The sequence below is a fragment of the Oncorhynchus clarkii genome, chromosome 27 (assembly GCF_045791955.1).
Source record: "Oncorhynchus clarkii lewisi isolate Uvic-CL-2024 chromosome 27, UVic_Ocla_1.0, whole genome shotgun sequence".
NCBI lineage: Eukaryota > Metazoa > Chordata > Actinopteri > Salmoniformes > Salmonidae > Oncorhynchus > Oncorhynchus clarkii.
In genome coordinates this window covers 31,277,846-31,300,810 of record NC_092173.1, presented here as the reverse complement: position 1 = coordinate 31,300,810, position 22,965 = coordinate 31,277,846, and the positions used below count along the sequence as shown (strand labels likewise).

Below are 22,965 nucleotides of genomic sequence, written 5' to 3'. Positions count from 1 at the left end.
ACATGAACACATAGAAAAGTGTTGAAATAGTTGCCACAGACAGAAGAGAGGTGTTAACACATCGTTTCTGGATGTATTGACCACCGTTCAGCTAGGAGGTGAGAGACAGATGACAGTCACAGTGTGTGTGTTTGTGTGTGTGTGTGTGTGTGTTTGTGTGTACCAGACACATCAGCATATAGTCTACAAACTATAGCATATAGGCCTAGGTCTATGTTACGACCAGCCTGGTCACTACAAATAGCCTTTGATTTTGGACGTTTGAGAAGGTCCTGAGGACGTGGATATGGCTTCCTCTGCGCTCACAATACAAAACAACGATGGCACAGCACTGGGCGTGAACTCATGAGTCTCGGAGCCAGAGTGCACTGCTTGGATCACTGCACGGCAGATCACAATGCTCTAGCAAGACGGGAGAGTACTTAATGATACTTCATGGAAACAGCGCAATGTAACCATGCAGTACTAATGTGTAAAAAATAGACGTTAATCCATAATGCGACAAATTCCGAAGTGAAACTATGAGATCAGGTTGGTTATTACCTAGATGTATGACATAACATGTACTGTTGTCACGTCGTGTATGTAGGTGGCAGGGAAGTCAAGACCAGGAGAATTCAACTTGGTATAATTGGAGTATTTTAATAACTATTAACTAATAACTATTTAATAACTATAGTACTTTAGTATACTCCAAAACCAAAGTCCATAACAAAAGAAATGTGGGTACAAGAACCCGTCGCACACCAATCCATAAAACATGAACATAACAATTTACTTTTTTTACTTTTTTTTTCTTCAACTTTTAAATATTTAACTTTTTTTTGTATCTCTACCCCATAAAGAACATTTTCAAAGAAGATTAGCTATTTCCCACGGAATAACCTCCTGCCCAGTGTGCCCACAGCCAAACTAAAGCATGTCATTATGGGAGATATCTCCATATCTAGTCCTCAGGACTTGCTAGAAGCTGATTGGCTGAGCTTCTGTACACTGGCAGCTGAGATCAGAGCTATCTCCTTGTTGGCTTATTCTAGCTGACCTCTAACCCCTGTGGTGATGCATCATGTGACCATCTCAGAGCATGGCTTGTGCTGTGGGGGTGGAGGGGTGGGAAGCAGGCTGGGCAAAAGATGCACAAGAACAGGGCTCTCTTTTACACAAATATACAAACACACACACTGATGATCTCTAGAACGAAGCGGAAGCCTCCTGACACACAAACAACAACAATTTTCTCCTCAAAGCCTAATTAAAACCAATGCTCCCAATCACATGCACAAACACAGTGCTAAAAACATCCACATTCACATTTCTCTCGTTTTAGAAATGCAGAATTTGCTACTGTGTCTTCATCTACTATAATGGAACTGTCAGTGGTGATACATTGGTGATAGCATGATAGCATTAGCCAAAGTGCTGTCGTGACGTTGTTCATCGAATTATTACAGGTTTCTAATTGCGTGATTAACTGAATCAAGCAATTATTAACTCATTAACTTCTTAACACAAGTAGCCCAAATGTACCCAAGTGGCCAAATTGGTGAAGTTATACATTTTGAATGGAATAACTATATACAAAATACCAAAATGGTATTCTAACACACCCCCCCCCCCCAAAAAAAAATGGAGAAAAAACATGAAAAAAATATATATACATTTGCAAAATAACACTTTCAATATTTGGAAGACCCTCAGTCCTCTACACAATATTGTGCTGCTGATGCCAGGTGCCATAGCACATCCATTGCTGCAGAAATACATTTGGGCAGATGAACACCACTTGTGGCAGGAGCTGGATGAACCAGCTTCAGTGGGGGATGGACACCTTGGCACTGGGGGCTCCCATTCGGAGTCAGTGTCACTGTGAAAGAAAATGTTCAGTTAGAATAGTTTCACATATGAGCCCCGTATTAACAGGTATAATAAGCAGATATGTATAGAGTACAGGGAACATAAGGTTGAATATATTATTATAGAGCTACTAGATCTGTCTCATTTATATTATGACATTTCAGCTAGATCTACTGTCTCTATTATATTATGACAGACCAGCTAGATCCTCTGTCTTTATTATATTACAACAGACCAGCTGTATCTACTGTCTCCATTTCACTTTGGCCATTGTTGTGGGCCTGCCCTCCCCTCAACAGCCTCAAATAGGCTATTTCATTTCACAAATAATATTTTATATTATTAATTTCAAACAACGGCATTAGCATGAGAAGAACTTACCAGTCCAAAAAGATGTCCTCTCCGTTCAAAAAATATTCCTCCATTTGGGAATCGCTAAATGAATCGTCCTCGATCAATTTCTTCAAAAATTGTGTGTACATCTGTATATCTAGACTTAGATTTAGCTTTCCCTGACTTAGTCACCATACTGATTGATATATAAACAGCTGAATATGCGCTTTACCAAAACAATGCTGTGCGCAACATGCGTTGCTCTTTCCGGTATGAAACTTCAATGGCGAATGACCCTCTTTATGCCGGAGTTTACTACATGGGTTGGTCTTCCAACACATAAACATTACATATTGCCGTTTTCCTCAGCTCATTGGCTATCTACCCAGTTCGATTTCAAGACGATCAGTGGTCATTGGGTTAAAATACAGTCAATCAACGAAACAGCGGGCAAATCACTGGTGCACAATGATGTCATTACTTGTTGTCTTCAAATCGGTTTCTTTCAGTCAATACGTCCCGCGAAATGACCCATGAGGTTTGGTTGTGTTACAAACAAACCAGTTGATTGCAATGAAACCAAACATGACTGGAAAAGTCACGTTTTGTGTGTGTATTTACCTCGAGTGTGTCGTCGAAAATGGAATGAGACGGAATTCACGACACAAGCGGTTCACAAAATGTTTCGTGTAAGGCTATAAAAATTGATTTTATCAAACAATAGACCATTCATTGTGTAACGATGAGCATTGGGATTGCAAACAGAGGAAGATCGTCAAAGGTAAACTATTTATTTTATTGCAGTTTGTGATTATGTTACACCTGTGCTGGTTGAAGTAGTTGTTTTTTATGGGGCTCTATCCTCAGATAATCACATCGTATTCTTTCGCAGTAAATCCTTTTTTAAATCTGACAACGCAGTTGGATTAGCAAGAGTCTAGGCTTTCGAACCATGTGAGAAACTTGTATTTTCATGAATGTTTAATATGACTATTTATGTAGCGATCACCGTATGTTGTCGAATTTCATCCCGCTACCGGGTTCCGTGCGCAGAGAGATAAACAAAGCTGTGTTTTGCTATATTGCACTTGTGATTTCATGAAAATTAAATATGTTTAGTATTTTAATTTTAATTTGGCGCGCTGCAATTCAGCGGGTGTTGATGAAAATGATAACCGCTAACGGGATGGGTGTGTCAAGAAGTTAACCTGGGGCACCATGGGAAAATTAGTTTTATTGAGTTTCTATTTCCCAAATTAACTCAAAGAATATCAGAATATTGATTTTACAACAGCCGCTAATTAACCAGCTACCTCTACAGTCTCGTTCTGAACGTCACATAATCCGGGAATCTGCACGGACCCGGGTCTCAGTTCGTACCACACCAATCTTAGTTGAGTATTTATTTCCTAGAAAGCTAAAATGATGATAAAAGATATACATACACAAAAACACATTCCAGGCTATTGATTAGAACTTAGTATAACGGGCCAACACACTATGGCGCGTGTTACCCAAATAGGGATTTAAAAGAGAGAGAAAAAGAGAAAGTACATGGAGAAATATACATTTGGGTGAATTTGTCAGCTATGCTTATTCTAACCCTAGCCTTGCCCCAAACTGCCGCTCTTATGGGTCAGAATATAATGATGTAATTACGTGGGGAAGGTCTCCGTGGGTTCTCCACGTGGACCGTTCAGGCTGCTCAATGACGCACTTCTCCGGCGCACCTCTCTGATCATCCTCACGATGTCAGTGTCCTTTTGGCTTAGGAGTCTGTTCCCTCGCCCTTGTTCTGGAAGGGGTCTTCTGAGGACAGACAGCTCTGTAGCTCAGAGCTCACAGCATAGGAATGAAACCCTTTAGATACCACGATTCAATGGGGAGTGGAGGCTAGGTGGTTCGACTTGAATTCACCCGCTTAGACACAGCTACTCATCCGTAGCTTGGGTAGAAAAATATTTATTTGTCTTCAAACTTGTGTTGCGTTTTGGGTTCGTTGACTTTTTAGACCTCGGCTGCAGCTTGGGTCACTTAGTCTGATCGGTTAATTCTTCACTCACAGGTTTTATACCCTCGGGTCAGAAGTGGGCGTATCCGCCTTTAAGGCAATTCTCTGGGCGTACCAAGTTAATGAGGCAAGGTCTAGATTTTACTCAAATCCAATTTTAGACAACTTCACATCTTTACCAAAACATTCTCTTTGATTTGGACATTTTCAATACAACGTACAATGTATAAACATCAAACATATACTAGGTAAACTGTTGACGTTACAATGTTTTCGTAATAACGTCATCTATTAACCTTTAATAACAAAACAAAAATGACATACATTTTCATATTCCATCTATCATCATGACCACCATTGTGGCTGACGTAAACCATTGTTCCAAAGTCCCTTTATTTCATGTTTAATGTTCTGAGGCTGGTTCTCCATAGTAACAGGACAAAGGAATTTTTCTGTGGCCTGAGATTTACCAGGGGCGTGAGGGGTCATAAAACCCCCACATCTTCAGACCCCTAGATCTCTCCTCCTCTGTTGGGGTTGAGAGATAATCTGTAGGGTTGTGGTCTCCTGTAACCTGACCTGATCAGGACAGTCATGACAGTGCTAACAGGCTAACCCTAAGACCCCAGGTATAATTCCTGTCCGTAGCCTAGGCGTGTCGCTAACGCTAATCAGGTCTCTCCAAATGTTAAAAGCAATGTAATCACAGGGGACGTGTGGAGCAGTGTGTGCGTGTGCGTGTGTGTGTATGTTCGTGTGTCTATTGTGTCATATAGCAGGCTGGGTGGCCTTTGGTGGCTCACAGGAAGAGATGACAAACGGTGACAAATCCACCCAGCCATTATAATAGAGACCTCATGGGCTGAGGAATCTGCAGTCATGGCCTGCTGTAACACGAGTTAGACGGGTTTTCCATGTGACGACCTGAGGCTCAGACACACACACATATAAACACACAAACACACACTTTAAACAAGGCACATACACGCAACAAAGTAAACACACACAGGTAACTGATATGCAGGCTTACATACACGTATCAACACGTATGCAGACACACACACTCACGCACACATACACACATAGAAGGTGCCAGCAGGCAACAGAAGTCTCAGGGCCAAATAAAGGCCTATAAATAATGCAGCAGAACAAACATCTCTCTTTCACTGACATCAGACACACAACAGCACACTGTTCAGAGTTCCTACCTGCAGGCCTGTACTGTATTGGAGAACACTGTGTCTAGAGTGTGAGCGTGTATCTGCGCCAGATGTACAGTATGGTTTTAAGTTGATGTAGGCTGTTTGTGTTTGTCCTGTGTGCTTACTATTTACAACTGTGCTGGATAACTCCGCCTACCTGTGTATGGGTGGAAGACGCATGAATATGTGTGTGTGCTTGGAAGGGGAATGAATGCCTTCATCTGTGTGTATTGCATAGGCCAGGGTTCCCCAACTGGCGGCTCACGTTCCAAATTTGGCCCGCGGGTGGTTTAATTTGGCCCCCCAAGTTTTCTGAGAAAAAATTAAATAAAAATACAATTTTCATTGTTGGACATAATAGACTGTAAAAAAACATTAGGAAATCAGCTCCAAGTGATTTTGCTTTAAGAAATCTGTTTCCAACTATTCCCACGGATAATAGAGACACAATGTGGTCGTATAGAAACATAAGCAAGGTTTGAAATGATTATGTTTTAGTCAAACATTATATCTGTTTGGGCTTCTTGCGGTCAATTTGCAGTCTACAAATTATTTGGAATTATGTTCCAGCCCCCTGGACCATCCGCTCAAGAAAAAATCGCCCCAAAGCTGAATGTAGTTGATGATCCCTGGCGTAGGATATATATGTTTGCTGTGTAGAGCGTGTACTCGCTCAGGTTTTTAATCCTAATTGCTTTCCGCGGCGCAGTGCTCTCTTACTGAAATATATACGCAGGACTCCGTTCTGCACTCCTCCAGCATGGGGAAACCACAAGCTATCATTACCAATGTTATTTTCTCCACATGCAGAGAATACATTCAGCAATTTGTGTGCAGTGAGCTGAGGGGAGCGTAGCAGATAAAACAGTCCAGCTCTATTCTGCTAAAAAGACTTAGAGGGCAGAAGAAGGATACTTCATACCCTCTAAATGTGAAATATAGTGTGTGTGTGTGTGTGTGTGTGTGTGTGTGTGTGTGTGTGTGTGTGTGTGTGTGTGTGTGTGTGTGTGTGTGTGTGTGTACAGTATTTGTCTGCACACTTGTGCTTTTTCTCCTTCATGCAGTCATTTTTCTCATTGTTTTCATAACTTCATTAGAGCTGTTCAGAGCCCTGACTTCTCCTTCTTTTAACAGAACACACACACACACACACACACACACACACACACACACACACACACACACACACACACACACACACACACACACACACACACACACACACACACACACACGTATGCATACACACACACATGCTTAACAGTTAGAGTGAAGGATTTCCCAGGCAGCAAAGTAATGTATGAGACTGTAGGTTCTGCCTTGGCAGTTCTCTCTCTGTCTCCTATTCAGCGGCCACATTCAATCCTCCCCATAAAGCTGGTTTTGCTGTGAAAACAAAAGGGGGTAGTACCGGACATAATAAATATATCGCTATAGAATCATGATCTCACAATTCCCTTTTCCCCTTCTTTGCTTTCTCCCTCTTTGTCTCTATTATCTCTCTTCCTTTCTATTATCTATATTTGTCTCTATTATATCTCATCATCTCTATTGTCTATCTTCCTCTCCATTATCTATCTTTCTCTCTATTTTCTATCCTCCTCTCTATTACAGTGCCTTGCGAAAGTATTCGGCCCCCTTGAACTTTGTGACCTTTTGCCACATTTCAGGCTTCAAACATAAAGATATAAAACTGTATTTTTTTGTGAAGAATCAACAACAAGTGGGACACAATCATGAAGTGGAACGACATTTATTGGATATTTCAAACTTTTTTAACAAATCAAAAACTGAAAAATTGGGCGTGCAAAATTATTCAGCCCCTTTACTTTCAGTGCAGCAAACTCTCTCCAGAAGTTCAGTGAGGATCTCTGAATGATCCAATGTTGACCTAAATGACTAATGATGATAAATACAATCCACCTGTGTGTAATCAAGTCTCCTTATAAATGCACCTGCACTGTGATAGTCTCAGAGGTCCGTTAAAAGCGCAGAGAGCATCATGAAGAACAAGGAACACACCAGGCAGGTCCGAGATACTGGTGTGAAGAAGTTTAAAGCCGGATTTGGATACAAAAAGATTTCCCAAGCTTTAAACATCCCAAGGAGCACTGTGCAAGCGATAATATTGAAATGGAAGGAGTATCAGACCACTGCAAATCTACCAAGACCTGGCCGTCCCTCTAAACTTTCAGCTCATACAAGGAGAAGACTGATCAGAGATGCAGCCAAGAGGCCCATGATCACTCTGGATGAACTGCAGAGATCTACAGCTGAGGTGGGAGACTCTGTCCATAGGACAACAATCAGTCGTATATTGCACAAATCTGGCCTTTATGGAAGAGTGGCAAGAAGAAAGCCATTTCTTAAAGATATCCATAAAAAGGGTTGTTTAAAGTTTGCCACAAGCCACATGGGAGACACACCAAACATGTGGAAGAAGGTGCTCTGGTCAGATGAAACCAAAATTGAACTTTTTGGCAACAATGCAAAACGTTATGTTTGGCGTAAAAGCAACACAGCTGAACACACCATCCCCACTGTCAAACATGGTGGTGGCAGCATCATGGTTTGGGCCTGCTTTTCTTCAGCAGGGACAGGGAAGATGGTTAAAATTGATGGGAAGATGGATGGAGCCAAATACAGGACCATTCTGGAAGAAAACCTGATGGAGTCTGCAAAAGACCTGAGACTGGGACGGAGATTTGTCTTCCAACAAGACAATGATCCAAAACATAAAGCAAAATCTACAATGGAATGGTTCAAAATAAACATATCCAGGTGTTAGAATGTCCAAGTCAAAGTCCAGACCTGAATCCAATCGAGAATCTGTGGAAAGAACTGAAAACTGCTGTTCACAAATGCTCTCCATCCAACCTCACTGAGCTTGAGCTGTTTTGCAAGGAGGAATGGGAAAAAATGTCAGTCTCTCGATGTGCAAAACTGATAGAGACATACCCCAAACGACTTACAGCTGTAATCACAGCAAAAGGTGGCGCTACAAAGTATTAACTTAAGGGGGCTGAATAATTTTGCACGCCCAATTTTTCATTTTTTGATTTGTTAAAAAAGTTTGAAATATCCAATAAATGTCGTTCCACTTCAAGATTGTGTCCCACTTGTTGTTGATTCTTCACAAAAAAATACAGTTTTATATCTTTATGTTTGAAGCCTGGAATGTGGCAAAAGGTCGCAAAGTTCAAGGGGGCCGAATACTTTCGCAAGGCACTGTATCTATCTTCCTCTCTATTATCTCTCTTCTCGCAGTCTCTCTATTATCTCTCTTTATCTCTATTATCTCTTCTCCTCTCTATTATCTCTCTTTCTCTCTATGATCTATCTTCCTCTCTATTATCAATCTTCCTCTCTATTATCTATCTTTCTCTCTATTATCTATGTTCCACTCTATTGTCTCTCTTTATTTCTCTCTCCTCTCTATTATCTCTCTTTCTCTCTATTATCTATCTTCCACTCTATTATCTATCTTCCTCTCTATTATCTATCTTCCTCTCTATTATCTCTCCTCCTCTCTATTATCTCTCTTTCTCTCTATTATCTATCTTCCTATCTATTATCTATCTTCATCTCTATTATCTCTCTTCCTCTCTATTATCACTTGCTCTCTATTATCTCTCTTCATCTCAATGATCTCTCATCATCTCTATGATCTCTCGTCCTCTCTTATCTCGCAGTCTCTATATTATCTCCTCCTCTCTATTATCTCTATTCCTCTCTATTTATCTATGCTCCTCTCTATCTATCTTTCTCTCTATTATCGCTTTCTCTCTATTATCTCTCTTCCTCTCTATTATCTCTCTTCCTCTCTATTGTCTATATTCCTCTCCATTATCTATATTTCTCTCTATTATCTATCCTCCTCTATATTATCTATCTTCCTCTCTATTATCTCTCTCTATTATATATATTATCTCTCATCCTATCCATTATCTCTCTTCCTCTCTATTATCTCTCTTCCGCTCTATTATCTCTAGTTCTCTCTATTATCTTTATTTCGCTCTATCATCTCTCATCCTCCCTATTATCTCTCTTCCTCTCTTTTTATCTCTCTTCCACTCTATTATCTACCTTTCTCTCTATTATCTCTCTTCCACTCTATTATCTACCTTTCTCTCTATTATCTCTCTTCCTCTCTATTATCTACCTTTCTCTCTAATATCTCTCTTCCTCTCTATTATCTACCTTTCTCTCTATTATCTCTCTTCCTCTCTATTATCTATCTTTCTCTCTATTATCTCTAGTTCTCTCTATTATCTTTATTTCGCTCTATCATCTCTCATCCTCCCTATTATCTCTCTTCCTCTCTTTTTATCTCTCTTCCACTCTATTATCTACCTTTCTCTCTATTATCTCTCTTCCTCTCTATTATCTACCTTTCTCTCTATTATCTCTCTTCCTCTCTATTATCTACCTTCCTCTCTATTATCTCTCTTCCTCTCTATTATCTCTCTATTAATTATCTTCCTCTCTATTATCTACATGTCTCTCTATTATCTCTCTTCCTCTGGATTATCTATCTTCCTCTCTATTATATAACTTTCTCTCTATTATCTCTCTTCCACTCTATTATCTATCTTTCTCTCCATTATATATCTTTCTCTCTATTTTAAATCTTCCTCTCCATTATCTATTTCTCTCTATTATATATATTCTTCTCTAGTTCAGCCTTCCTCTCTATTATCTATCTTTCTCTCTACTATCGCTTTCTCTCTATTATCTCTCTTCCTCTCTATTATCTCTCTATTAATTATGTTCCAATCTATTATCTATATGTCTCTCTATTATCTCTCTTACTCTGGATTATCTATCTTCCTCTCTATTATATAACTTTCTCTCTATTATCTATCTTCCTCTTGATTCTCTCTTTCTCTCTATTATCTCTCTATTACCTCACTTCCTCTCTATTATCTCTCTTCCTCTCTATTATCTCTATTATCTCTCCATTATCTCTCTTCCTCTCTCTCTTTCTCTCTATTATATCTCTTCCTCTCTATTATCCATCTTTCTCTCTATTATCTATATTTCTCTCTATTATCTCTCTTCCTCTCTATTATCTCACTTCCTCTCTATAATCTGTCTCTCTTTTATATATCCTCATCTATATTATCTCTCTCTCTTTCCTTCCATCCTTCTCTCTCTAGTATCTCTCTCTCTCTTTAATATCTATTTCTCTCTCTCCCTCCCTCCACAAACAGAGGTTCCCAGAGACACGTGACATTGTGATTAAGTATCCTAACTCTGAGTGTGTCCTCTTAGGAGAGAGGAGAGTATAAAGAGAGAAAGAGCAGTCCTAGCAGGGAATGACCTTCTCAGTGTCAGAGGGTGTGTGTGTGTGTGTGTGTGTGTGTGTGTGTGTGTATGTGTGTGTGTGTGTGTGTGTGTGTGTGTGTGTGTGTGTGCAAGAGAGAGACTGAAAGAGTGAAGGAACCATTATGTTGGGACTCACGCCATTAAGTTGGGACTCGAACCATTATGTTTGGGGCTCACACCATTATGTTGGGACTCAAACCATTATGTTGGGGCTCTCACCATTATGTTGGGGCTCGCACCATTATGTTGGGATTCGTACCATTATGTTGGGGCTCGTACCATTATGTTGGGGCTCGCACCATTATGTTGGGGCTCGCACCATTATGTTGGGGCTCGAACCATTATGTTGGGGCTCGGGCCATTATGTTGGGGCTCACTATATAGGCTACACAGGCGCACGCACGCATGCACGCACGCACACACACACGCACACGCACACACACACACACACACGCACACACACACACACACACACACACACACACACACACACACACACACACACACACATAGTGTATAGGCTGCACAGAAACACAAACACACACACAGAAGAGACAACCATGCTAACTAGGCTGGAGAGAGAGATGCTTAAGTACATGTGCCATGTGGGTCCTTCAGAACGGACTAATCCAACACAGACTCCATTCTCTCTGAATTCATTAACATAGATCACTGCTGCTTCTCTACTCAACACTATATAATTACTCAGAGTGGAATGATTTAAAAGCTGTTTCATAAAGCTGTGTAATTAATGAATATGTAAAATGGCAATAAAAGAATATGTAAATAGAAGGGTAGATGTTTTTGGTGTGTGTGAACGTATAGTATGTGGGTGTGTGTGTGTGTGTAGTATGTGCGTGTGTGTGTGTAGTATGTGCGTGTGTGTGTAGCAAAAAAGAAATGTCCTCTCACTGTCAACTACATTTATTTTCAGCAAACTTAACATGTGTAAATATTTGTATGAACATAACAAGATTCAACAACTGAGACATAAACTGAACAAGTTCCACAGACATGTGACATAACAGAAATGGAATAATGTGTCCCTGAACAAAGGGGGGTTCAAATTCAAAAGTAACAGTCAGTATCTGGTGTGGCCCCTAGCTGCATTAAGTACTGCAGCGCATCTCCTCCTCATGGACTGCACCAGATTTGCCAGTTCTTGCTGTGAGATGTTACCCCACTCTTCCACCAAAGCACCTGCAAGTTCCCGGACATTTCTGGGGGGAATGGCCCTAGCCTTCACCCTCCGATCCAACAGGTCCCAGACATGCTCAATGGGATTTAGATCGGGGCTCTTGCCTGGCCATGGCAGAACACTGACATTCCTGTCTTGCAGGAAATCACACACAGAACGATCAGTATGGCTGGTGGCATTGTCATGCTGGAGGGTTATGTCAGGATGAGCCTGCAGGAAGGGTACCGCATGAGGGAGGAGGATGTCTTCACTGTAACGCACAGCGTTGAGATTGCCTGCAATGACAACAAGCTCAGTCCGATGATGCTGTGACACACCGCCCCAGACCATGACGGACCCTCCACCTCCAAATCGATCCCATTCCAGAGCACAGGCCTCGGTGTAACGCTCATTCCTTCGATGATAGATGTGAATCCGAACATCACCCCTGGTGAGACAAAACCGCGACTCATTAGTTTAGAGCAATTTTTTCCAGTCCTGTCTGGTCCAGCGACGGTGGGTTTGTGCCCATAGGCGACGTTGCTGCCGGTGATGTCTGGTGAGGACCTGCCTTTACAACAGGCCTACAAGGCCTCTCTCAGCCTATTGCAGACAGTCTGAGCACTGATGGAGGGAATGTGTGTTCCTGGTGTAACTCGGGCAGTTGTGGTTGCCGTCCTGTACCTGTCTCGCAGGTGTGATGTTCGGATGTACCGATCCTGTGCAGGTGTTGTTACACGTGGTCTGCCACTGCGAGGACAATCAGCTGTCCGTCCTGTCTCCCTGTAGCACTGTCTTGGGCGTCTCACAGTACAGACATTGTCATTTATTGCCCAGGCGTGTGTGTCTTGCGTGTGTGTGTTGTGTGTGTGTGTAGTATGTTTGTGGTGTGTGTGTATGTGTGTAGTATGTGAGTGTGTGTGTGTAGTATGCGTGTGTGTAGTATGTGTGTGTGTGTGTGTGTGCAGTATGTGTGTGTGTGCAGTATGTGTGTGTGTGTGCAGTATGTGTGTGTGTTGTGTGTGTGTGTGTGTGTAGTATGTGTGTGTGTGTGTGTGTGTGTGTGTGTGTGTGTGTGTGTGTGTGTGTGTGTGTGTGTGTGTGTGTGTGTATAGTATGTGTGTGTATGTGTGTATGTGTGTGTGTGCGTGCGTGCGTGCGTGTAGTATGTGTGTGTGTGTGTGTGTGTGTGTATAGTATGTGTGTGTGTGTGTGTGTGTGTGTGTGTGTGTGTGTGTGTGTGTGTGTGTGCGTGCGTGCGTGCGTGTAGTATGTGTGTGTGTGTGTGTGTGTGTGTGTAGTATGTGTGTGTGGTGTGTGGTGTGTGTGTGTGTGTGTGTGTGTGTGTGGACCTGAATAATGCTCTTTAAGCTGTAATTGGTTTGTGGCGTTGCACTGCTGCAGCCCCTAGTTGATTTATGGGTCTTGCCAACACTTGGCTAACAAGAGCTATAAATTCACCCCTCTGCTCTGATCCCAGTCATCAACAAGGGACAAGCAAGTGGGGTGAGAGTGCTAGTGTGTGTGTGTGTGTGTGTGTGTGTGTGTGTGTGTGTGTGTGTGTGTGTGTGTGTGTGTGTGTGTGTGTGTGTGTGTGTGTGTGTGTGTGTGTGTATTTGATTAAGTGTCACAAATCCAGGTTCCCTAGCTAACAAGAGGTCTACAACACAACAGGACCGATATGTCTTCATGAGAGGGATGAAAATAACCTCTTAATCTGGTGATGACAGGGTTCTGACCCCTCTATGAACTCTGAACCCTCAACCCTAGAGTGAGAGTCTAACCAGAGTGTTCCCAGGCATTTCCAACGAAAAGAACCAATGAGCAAATCTGAAGTTCAAAAGAGCATTTTAAATTTGGTGTGAAATGAAAGTGTCTATATTTTGGGGAAATTAAGGTATAGATACATTTTTCAACTATTTTCCATCTTCAAAATGATGCATAAATAAGGGCTTTGATTTCTGGATAAACCGATAGAAAGGGGTGTTAGAAAAAGTCTTAAAAGTATTAGAAATACATCAAAACACCGTAATGTTGACGTAAATACCCAGTTGTAACATAATTACTAAAACTGAATTAGCTTCAAATTATAGTCACAAACCACAGTTTGGTCAACTGTCCTCCTTTCTACTGGCATACTGTCGTGTTCAGCTCATCTGTTTTCTTTCTCTTTCTGTTGTCTGGTGGCCAAACCAAGTGTTAAAACAGTCTGAGTCTGGACAACCCTTCTCTCTCCCTCTGCTCCACTCTCTCTCTCTCTCCCTCTCCCCCCCTCTCCTCTCTCTCTCTCTCCCTCTCCCTTTCTCCCCCTCTCTCTCTCTCCCTCTCTCTCTCTCCCTCTCCCCACCCTCTCTCTCCCTCTCCCCACAATCTCTCTCCCTCCCCCCCCCTCTCTCCCTCTCCCCCCCCCTCTCTCTCCCTCTCCTCCACTCTCTCCCTCTCCCCCACCTCTCTCTCTCCCTCTCCTCTACTCTCCCTCTCCCCCCTCTCTCTCTCTCCCTCCCTCTCCTCCACTCTCTCTCTCACTCTCCCTCTCCCTCTCTCCCTCCCCCCTCCCCCCTCTCGCTCTTCCTATCCCCCCTCTATCTCTCCCTCTCTCCCCTCTCTCTCTCTCCCTCTCCTCCACTCTACCCCCTCTCTCCCTCTCCTCCACTCTCTCTCTCGCTCTCCCCCCCTCTCTCTCTGTCTCTCTCGCTCCCTCCCCTCTCTCTCTCTCTCCCACTCCCACTCCAGTTAATGTCACCTCTCCCATCTCGTATTGACACCTACCCATGAGCCCCTTCTCGTTTTTTCCAGTCCACCCTAGCCTTGATGTTATTTTTAACGTCCACAGACAGACTAGACTGGACCAAATCTGAACCTATTACAGACATACTGTATGTTTCACAAGATTGAATAGCACAGTACAGTACAGCACAGTGAATAGAGCTCAGCAGAGTACAGTACAATACAATACAGTAGAACTACGGTGGGCTGCATGTAGGCCAAGTATACTACACTCCCCTGAAAGTCAGTCACGAGCCATCACTCTCCACCTTCAGCACTCTCCTCCGCCACGCTGTTCTCAGGTCCTCTGATGCCCTGAAGAAGACTTGAGTAAGGAGAATCAGTGGTCACATCAGAGGACCAGCTTTTCTGCCATCCCCAGCTGTTCTGCAGACTCTGTGGGTAGATTCTCCTCAGACAACATGTAGCACCCATCTGTGTGAAGCCGACATCTGTTAGATTTCGATAAAGCGCCGGAGACCTACTACACATCAATTATTGGGATAGTCCAAACTTGAACTGAGAAATCCACTCAAAACTACAAAAAACACTTTGATGTCCAAGCCAGTGCCATCTCCAGTTTCAAATAAAAACAAAAGCTAGCTAGCCAGCCTATGGGTTATCTTGACAAAACTATGCCATCCTAATATTGAGTTGCACCCCCCCGTTTTCCCTCAGGACAGCCTCAATTCATCATGGCAAGGACTCTACAAGGTGTCAAAAGCGTTCCACAGGGATGCTGGCCCATGTTGACTCCAATACTTCCCATAGTTGTGTCAAGTTGGCTGGATGTCCTTTGGGTGGTGGACCATTCTTGATACACACGGGAAACTGTTGAGCATGAAAACCCAGCAGCGCTGCAGTTCTTGACAGAAACCGGTGCACCTGACACCTACCATACCACGTTTAAAGGCACTTAAATATTTAGTCTTGCCCATTCACCCTCTGAATGACACACATACACAATCCATGTCTCAATTGTCTCAAAGCTTTAAAATCCTTCTTTAACCTGTCTCCTCTCCTTCATCTTTAACCTGTCTCCTCTCCTTCATCTACACTGATTGAAGTGGATTTAACAGGTGACATCAATAAGGGATCATAGCGTTCACCTGGATTCACCTGGTCAGTCTATGTGATGGAAAGAGCAGGTGTTCATAATGTTTTGTATACTCAGTACTTATTAAGCTACAAAATAAAATGTATATAAACACTTAAAAATGTTATCAAAAAACATAAAAAGCTGTCTGCCATGGCGACCAAGGAACTCATATCCATAATAATGCATTTATGTGTAGTACAGCTCAGGGACCCATGATGTAATTATGTTACCGTAATACCATTAACGGGTTTAAATCCACTTCAATAAGCAAAAATACAACATTTTACTCAATGTGCCATGTCATAGCTGACACCCCATTCTTTCTGCGGACATCTGTGAATGTTAATTCAGAGCAGATATTTAACCGAGTTTTTGGAAAATGTGGTCACATAAAAACCTGAGGGAGATTATACCGTAATTCCGTTACCAAAGTTGGCATTTACACAGTTCTTCCACTAAATTAGTTTTTGTACATATTTCAATGGAAATTGTTCAAAGTAGTCCTTCTGCATTTTAAAGTGAAACAACTGAATCAAAGAGTAATTCTGTTACTGTGGAAATGCCCTCCCCCTATGGGTTTCCCAGGTGGTTTGTTTCAACCTGCAGTCCACTGACTGTCACATCCTCTCTTCCAATCCAAGCACTAAACGACGTCCATGTAACGATGTGCGCTGAGAGTCGGGAAGTAAGTTCAGGGAGTGAGTGTTTTAATAAAATAAACAGAGCATAATATAAAACAAGTAACACGAACAACGCACAGACATGACACAGGAACAGAAACAATAATGCCTGGGGAAGGAACCAAAGGGAGTGACATATATAGGGAAGGTCATCAGGGAAATGATGGAGTCCAGGTGAGTCTGATGACGCGCAGGTGCGCGTAACGATGGTGACAGGTGTGCGCCATAAAGAGCAGGCTGGTGACCTAGAGGCCGGAGAGGGAGCACACGTGACAGTCCAACAGCTGTGTAAACGTACTGTGATGCTCAGCTCGGCTGTTGCATACCGACTTCACACGCAACTACAAAGGAGGGAGCAAAACACAATCCGCTTTTTAAATCAACAACATGAGTTCTATGGATTCCGGAATGGATTCTGGAGTTCTCTTCAAATACATGATATCCTTACTGTAATTATATAGGTCGAGCCTACAGTAACACTCCATCACAGAAGAGATCTGGTATCCATTGGCCCCGTTTGACTCAGCTTTGAACATCGATCATGAAACATACACGGAGCTCTGGGAGTGTCTGAGCCTCTTTTTCATCTAAAAATTAAGCTTTTATAGCTCTATGTAGCAATGTGGATCCATATTGTAACTAGCTATACTGCTACTGTCTGATGGTATACTGCTACTGTCTGATGGTATACTGCTGGTATTCTGCATTCTTCATCACTGATGAGTCATTTGACAGTTTGGAACTAGCATTCTGCATCTGGGGCCTATGACTGATTAACATGGATTGGGGCTAAGAGTTTGACTTTCTGGCCCCTGGTGAATGCTTGAGTGAAGCAGTGCGGCTGCATTTCCTGTCTGTCAAAATGTTCAATGGCTCATTTGAAACATGACCTCTGAGAATATATCTTAAAAGTCTGGGGACGATTCCCCGACTGCAATTAATCCAAGACGAAATTGCAAAACATGACCTGGCAGTTGCACGCTGAGGCATTTATTATCATTATCTTCAAACTAATATTGTTGCTAGGAGCAGGAACAGTAGTAGTTATAGACCTGTAGTAGTTTAATGGATGACAGTTCATGAGTTTTTCCCAGAAAAAAAAGAGTCAGTCTGCTAAACATGCTGAGTCAGGCTACTCCTCCCTGAAACCAAAATGAAAAATGTAAAAGACAACCAGGCCTTGGCTATAGACTTCAACTGAGCTCGAGGACCACTTTGGGGCTTCATCAGTTTCCAGCAAACATGCATGACAAACAAAAGGAGGAGTCGGTTGGATTGTCTCTTTCTCTGTCTCTCTCGCTTTCTCTCTCTCTGTCTCTCTGTCTCTCTCGCTCTCTCCTGTTATCTTATTCTCATTCTACAGCACGATCGTAGAGTGGGATGAAGGATCACTTGGACCCAGAGCACCATTTGCTGGGGATCTAAAGGCAATTTGAAACCATCAAGATAATTTATCGTTCCATCAGGCATGGAGGTGATGCCGTTTCAAAGCTATCTCCCACTTCTTCTCCCACTTCTCCCCCTCTGTTCTCCCATGTTCCCTCTCATCCAAGCCCTTCCCATTTTAAGTGGAAACTACTATTGGTCCATATTTCATGGAGGATTTATATAGTATGTGTGTGTCGGGGGGGGGGGGACACGAGGTAGATCACACACCGTGGACTAATGTCATAATAACCCTAATCCTCTCTCTCTGCACTCTGCAGTCTCCTTTCCCTTCTGATAGGAAATTACCCGATTTACTCTGCCCCTCCTCGTCTAGCCAGTGGACAGGAGGACCACACGGCCGGGCACGGGCCGCCTTTAAATAAATAGAATCAGGAAAATCCTAGAATACCTTGGAGCAGAATGTCACAAACGGCCCATCAAGCCTCCCAGTTGGTCTGCCGGAGCTCCAGCCAAGAGTGGGAGACGAGTAGAAGAGGAGGGGTGGGCGGATTAGGTGGAGAAGGCAGAGAGATGCCAAATGTCTGGGTCAGGCAAAAATGACATGACAACTAGACTAAATGTAAATAAAGATAGCGGAGTTGTAATTCAATCTGGCAACACGGCCCTCTCCCAGACTGGAGCTAAGCTTATAAATCACAGCTCTAAACCTTCTTAAGAACACCCCAGCCACAAACACGACAGCCGCTCCACAATTAGATTATTTGTCAGCCGCTGGACTGGCCTCCGGAGCATGTCTCTCTCTCCGTCTCACACACACAAACACACACACACACACACACACACAGCCGAGACAGGACTTATAAGGTCCAGCATCATTAAAAACACAGGACTCATACACAGCATTAGTCAGTTTAAGGGGATATTGTAACTCTTCACCACAACGTTAAATTAAACAAATATACACAACGCAGGCTTGTAATCTGTTTTATGTTCAATTGTTAATGCCTATAAATCCAGGGAATAAACCAACTACCAAGACTAATCTAAACAGCGATATTACATGTAACAGCAGGTTTTTTTCAGGCAATCTGCACTTACCCGTCTCTTCATCGATGGCGAATCGTCCCAGTCCACTCCCATCCCGGATAGAGTACTGGATTGCCCCATCTCTACCATTGTCGTCATCCCGGGCCGTGACTTGGAGGACGGTGGTCCCGATGCGGGCGCTCTCCTTCACCGATCCAGTGAGGGCGAAGTGGGAGAAGTAAGGAGTGTAGAGGTTCTCGTTTACATCTACCACCTCTAGTTCCACGAAGGTGACAGACAGCAGAGAGACAGGTCTCCCTTTATCCTTGGCTCTCACCGTGAGGTTGTAGAACTGTTGCGTCTCGTAGTCCAGCTCCTTGGTCAGTCGGATGGCCCCGCTGGCCTTGTCCACCTCAAACTTCCCGTTGTAGTCATTGGCCAGGGAGTATCTAACCTGGCCACCCAGGCCAAGGTCTGGGTCCTGAGTCTCGAGCCAGGCCACCACGGTTCCCACTGGCAGGTCCTCCAGGGCCCGGGTATTGTAGACACTGGGGATGAATACTGGGGGGCAGTCATTAACGTCGTCTAGAGAGATCTTCAGAGTGGTGACTGAAAACTTCTGGTTCCCTTTCTCTGCACGATCACGAGCCTCGATCTTCAAGTTGAAGTTGGAGACAAACTCCCTGTCCAGCTGGCCGGCAACATACACAATCCCGTTAGAGCTGTTGATGCCGAACTGGGTGGTGCTGGTCAGGACGGAGTAGACAATTTCTCCATTAGGCCCCAGGTCTTTGTCAGTGGCCTCAACCTGAATGACATCGGTGCCGATGGCCATGTTTTCGGGAATGACGGTTCTATAGCCTCCCTCCTGCAGGAATTGAGGTGTATTGTCATTGGCATCTTCAATGTAGACGGTGAGCAGACTCCATGCGGTTTTCTGTGGCAGGCCCAGGTCGTAGATAGTGATGTTGAGGAGGTATCTGTCTCTTTTTTCTCTGTCCATGGGCAGGAAGACGCTGATCAACCCACTCTCCATGTCAATGGTGAAACAGCTGTCTGTGTTTCCATCCGAGATGGCGTACAAAATCAAACCGTTAAAACCTGTGTCGCCGTCGTAGGCGTTGACCTTGAAGACACTGGACCCGACCTTGAGGTCCTCGCATACTGATATGTCTGCGGGAAAGGCCTTGTCAAACTGAGGTGTCTGTCTGTTGACGGAGAAAAGGTCAATGAATCCTTCCTCGATCTTGGGCTTGGTTCTAGCTTTGGACTTATTTAGTAATTTCTCAGCTAGCTTTTGGGCGACTCTGGTCTCCCTACAGTTGAAGTTCTTGGGCGGAGATTTCCCATGAACAATAGAGATGTTCACGAACATTGGATCGGAGAAGTTCTCTCCATCTGTGGCGGTTATTTTCAAACTGAAGATACCATTTTTAGGACTGGCAGTGGAGAGGGACCTCCGTAGGGTCAGGACCCCTGAGTCAGGGTTCAGGTCGAAGAATCCCCTCTCATTCCCTTCCAGGATCTTGTACTTCACCAGCTCTAGCTCATCTATGTCAATGGCAGACATGGTGGTTATCACCTCGTCGGTGGGGAAGTCCCGAGATACCACTCCCTGGCACGCCACTTTCTCGAATAAGGGTTGGTTGTCGTTCACATTCTCCAGATGGACAGTTACGTTGACTTCACTCTCTCGTCTGTAGGGGGAACCCCAGTCAGAGGCCCTGAGCACAAACACGTAGCTCTCAGACGAGGACTCAAAGTCCAGCTCCTGTGTGGTGGTGAGGATGCCAGAGAACTGGTTGATTTTGAAGGGCAGGGGCTGAAGGCTGGCTATGCTGTATGTTATGTATCCATTCTCCCCGCTATCACCATCCACAGCGGACACTGTCAGAATGGTCGATCCCATGGGAACGCTCTCGTTGACAAACACCTCGTACGAAGACTGAGTGAAAGTTGGGGTGTTGTCGTTGGCGTCCTCGATGGAGACCCGAACTTTGACCCTCAGCTCGCTGTCCATCTCCACCACCTCGAGGTCAAACACGTCCTGGGTGACCTCCGTGAACCAGCGAGTTGTTGAGATCACGCCTGTTAAGGTGTTCATCCGGAAGTAGTAGGAGTCTGCCGAGGGGGTCAGGATATATTCAGCATCGTCTGGTTCAGGGGTGATTTTCACCACCTCTACGATCATGCCTGGGGGTGAGATTTCAAAGAGACTAATTTCGTACGACTCCTGTTTGAATTTGACTTCCACAGCCTGTGGTTTCTTCACCATGATGTGCACAACCCTGACCGCAGAAAACTTTTGTGGGACACCCTTGTCCTTGGCCTGAAGAGTGAGGTTATATCCATAAGGGAAGTTCTCCCAGTCCACTTGGTCAGATGCTTTGATAGCGAACTCATCGCCCTCTGACCTTTCCAGAGTAAACTGCTTCACAGGGTCTCCGGCCACTATAGACACAGACTCAATCTCTCCATTTAATCCCTTGTCCAGGTCTTCCACAGTGACCACTGCATACACAGGGTCCTTGTCCAACCACGAGGGGACATGGGTGACCACATTCATGACTGGCAGATGCTCGTTGACACGCTCTACATGCATAAAGAGCTTGGCTGTACTGCTCACACCGTTATTGCCATACAACTTCATCCCGCGGTCCACTGCCTGGATTTCTAGGTCGTATCGGTTCTGCTCCTCAATGTTCAGTTTCCCACTGAGGGAGACCACACCGCTAGTTGGGTGCACGGCGAACAGCTCCATTTTCTCCTTAAAGAAGTAGTAAAATTCCCCGTTGGAGCCGACGTCAGCGTCAGTGGCTGTAACTTGTGCTATGCTAGTCCTGAGGGGGGTACTTTCTGCTATGGTGACTGAGTATGTGGTGGGCGAGAATAAAGGTCGAAGGTCATTCATGTCCAGGACCTGGACCGTCACTTTGGTCCAGGTCTCCAGAACCTCCCCTTTGACAGAGGCTTTCACTGTCAGTAAGTAGCTATCCTGGATTTCTCGATTCAAGATGGCTGCGTTGCCACCTTTAGTCCTTATGCGTAAGAAGCAGAAATCTCCCAGCACGTACTCCTCTGCTTTAAAGAAGCCTTCTTCATCCCCAGAGGTGATCCTGTAGCGGATTTCCCAGGAGCGCTGGTCCAAGTGGATGCCCATTTTAACTTTACTGTTGGCGTAGGTGCGCGCCGCGGAGTTCTCGTAGACGGTGGCATGGTAGACGGGCTGAGTGAAGAGAAAGTGAGGGCCGTTGGCGGGGCCCTGGGGATGCCCCTGGGAGTCCTGGCAGCAGCAGTGGTGTGGCTGGGAGAGTAGCAGCAACAGGGCCAGGCAGACGAGAGGGGCACGCATGCCTATGTAGCCCCACTGGCCCATATTCACATCCATCCCATCATCACTCTTCCATCCTGCAACTAAAGAGAGGAGAGAGACATTAGCCATGGGGGAGACAGGGGGAGACTGGGGCAAAGGGGAAAATGATTTACAACCACAAAAGACATGCCTCATATCCTGCAACTTGACCTTTGACCTCTAGGCCTAACAGGCTACAAATTATCCATTTGATTGTGAAGATTGAGTGGATGGGGGAGGGGGAAGGAGATGACGGAATACATAGTAACCATGCAACCGTAGGAGGTATGACATCATTGTGTGTGGACTCTATGTGGACACTCAATTGCACGTTTCCGAAAAACCAGGAGGTTTGGTTCTAGAAGCAAAGAACAAAATAATTGCATGGCTAGTGGAAGGAGGAGTGCAGCATCACAAAAACACACACATACCAAAGAAAACATAACACTATTAGACTGCAGGAAAGCTGAAGTTAGAAACAGATCCCTCTATCATAATACTATTCTTGACCTACAAGAAAAACTGCAACAGTATGTCTCGAAAACATGTCATCTATCTTCATAAACAACAACCCAGATATGGCTCAAACTGGGAGTAAAATAGGCCTTCTGTTGTGTTTAGTTTCTTTAGGCCTTCTGTTGTGTTTAGTTTCTTTAGGCCTTCTGTTGTGTTTAGTTTCTTTAGGCCTTCTGTTGTGTTTAGTTTCTTTAGGCCTTCTGTTGTGCTTAGTTTCTTTAGGCCTTCTGTT

The 22,965-nt window shown here is 44.0% G+C and overlaps 1 protein-coding gene across 1 annotated transcript in view; it reads right to left on the bottom strand.

The window, feature by feature from the left end:
- The window catches only part of LOC139385609 (protocadherin Fat 3-like), a 213,911-nt gene extending 191,658 nt beyond the window's left edge, over positions 1 to 22,253 (bottom strand). The window contains exon 1 of the mRNA XM_071130817.1: positions 18,938 to 22,253. Coding sequence (XP_070986918.1) covers positions 18,938 to 22,253 — 3,316 coding nt within the window. The remainder of the gene's footprint in view (positions 1 to 18,937) is intronic.
- Positions 22,254 to 22,965: the final 712 nt, after the last annotated feature.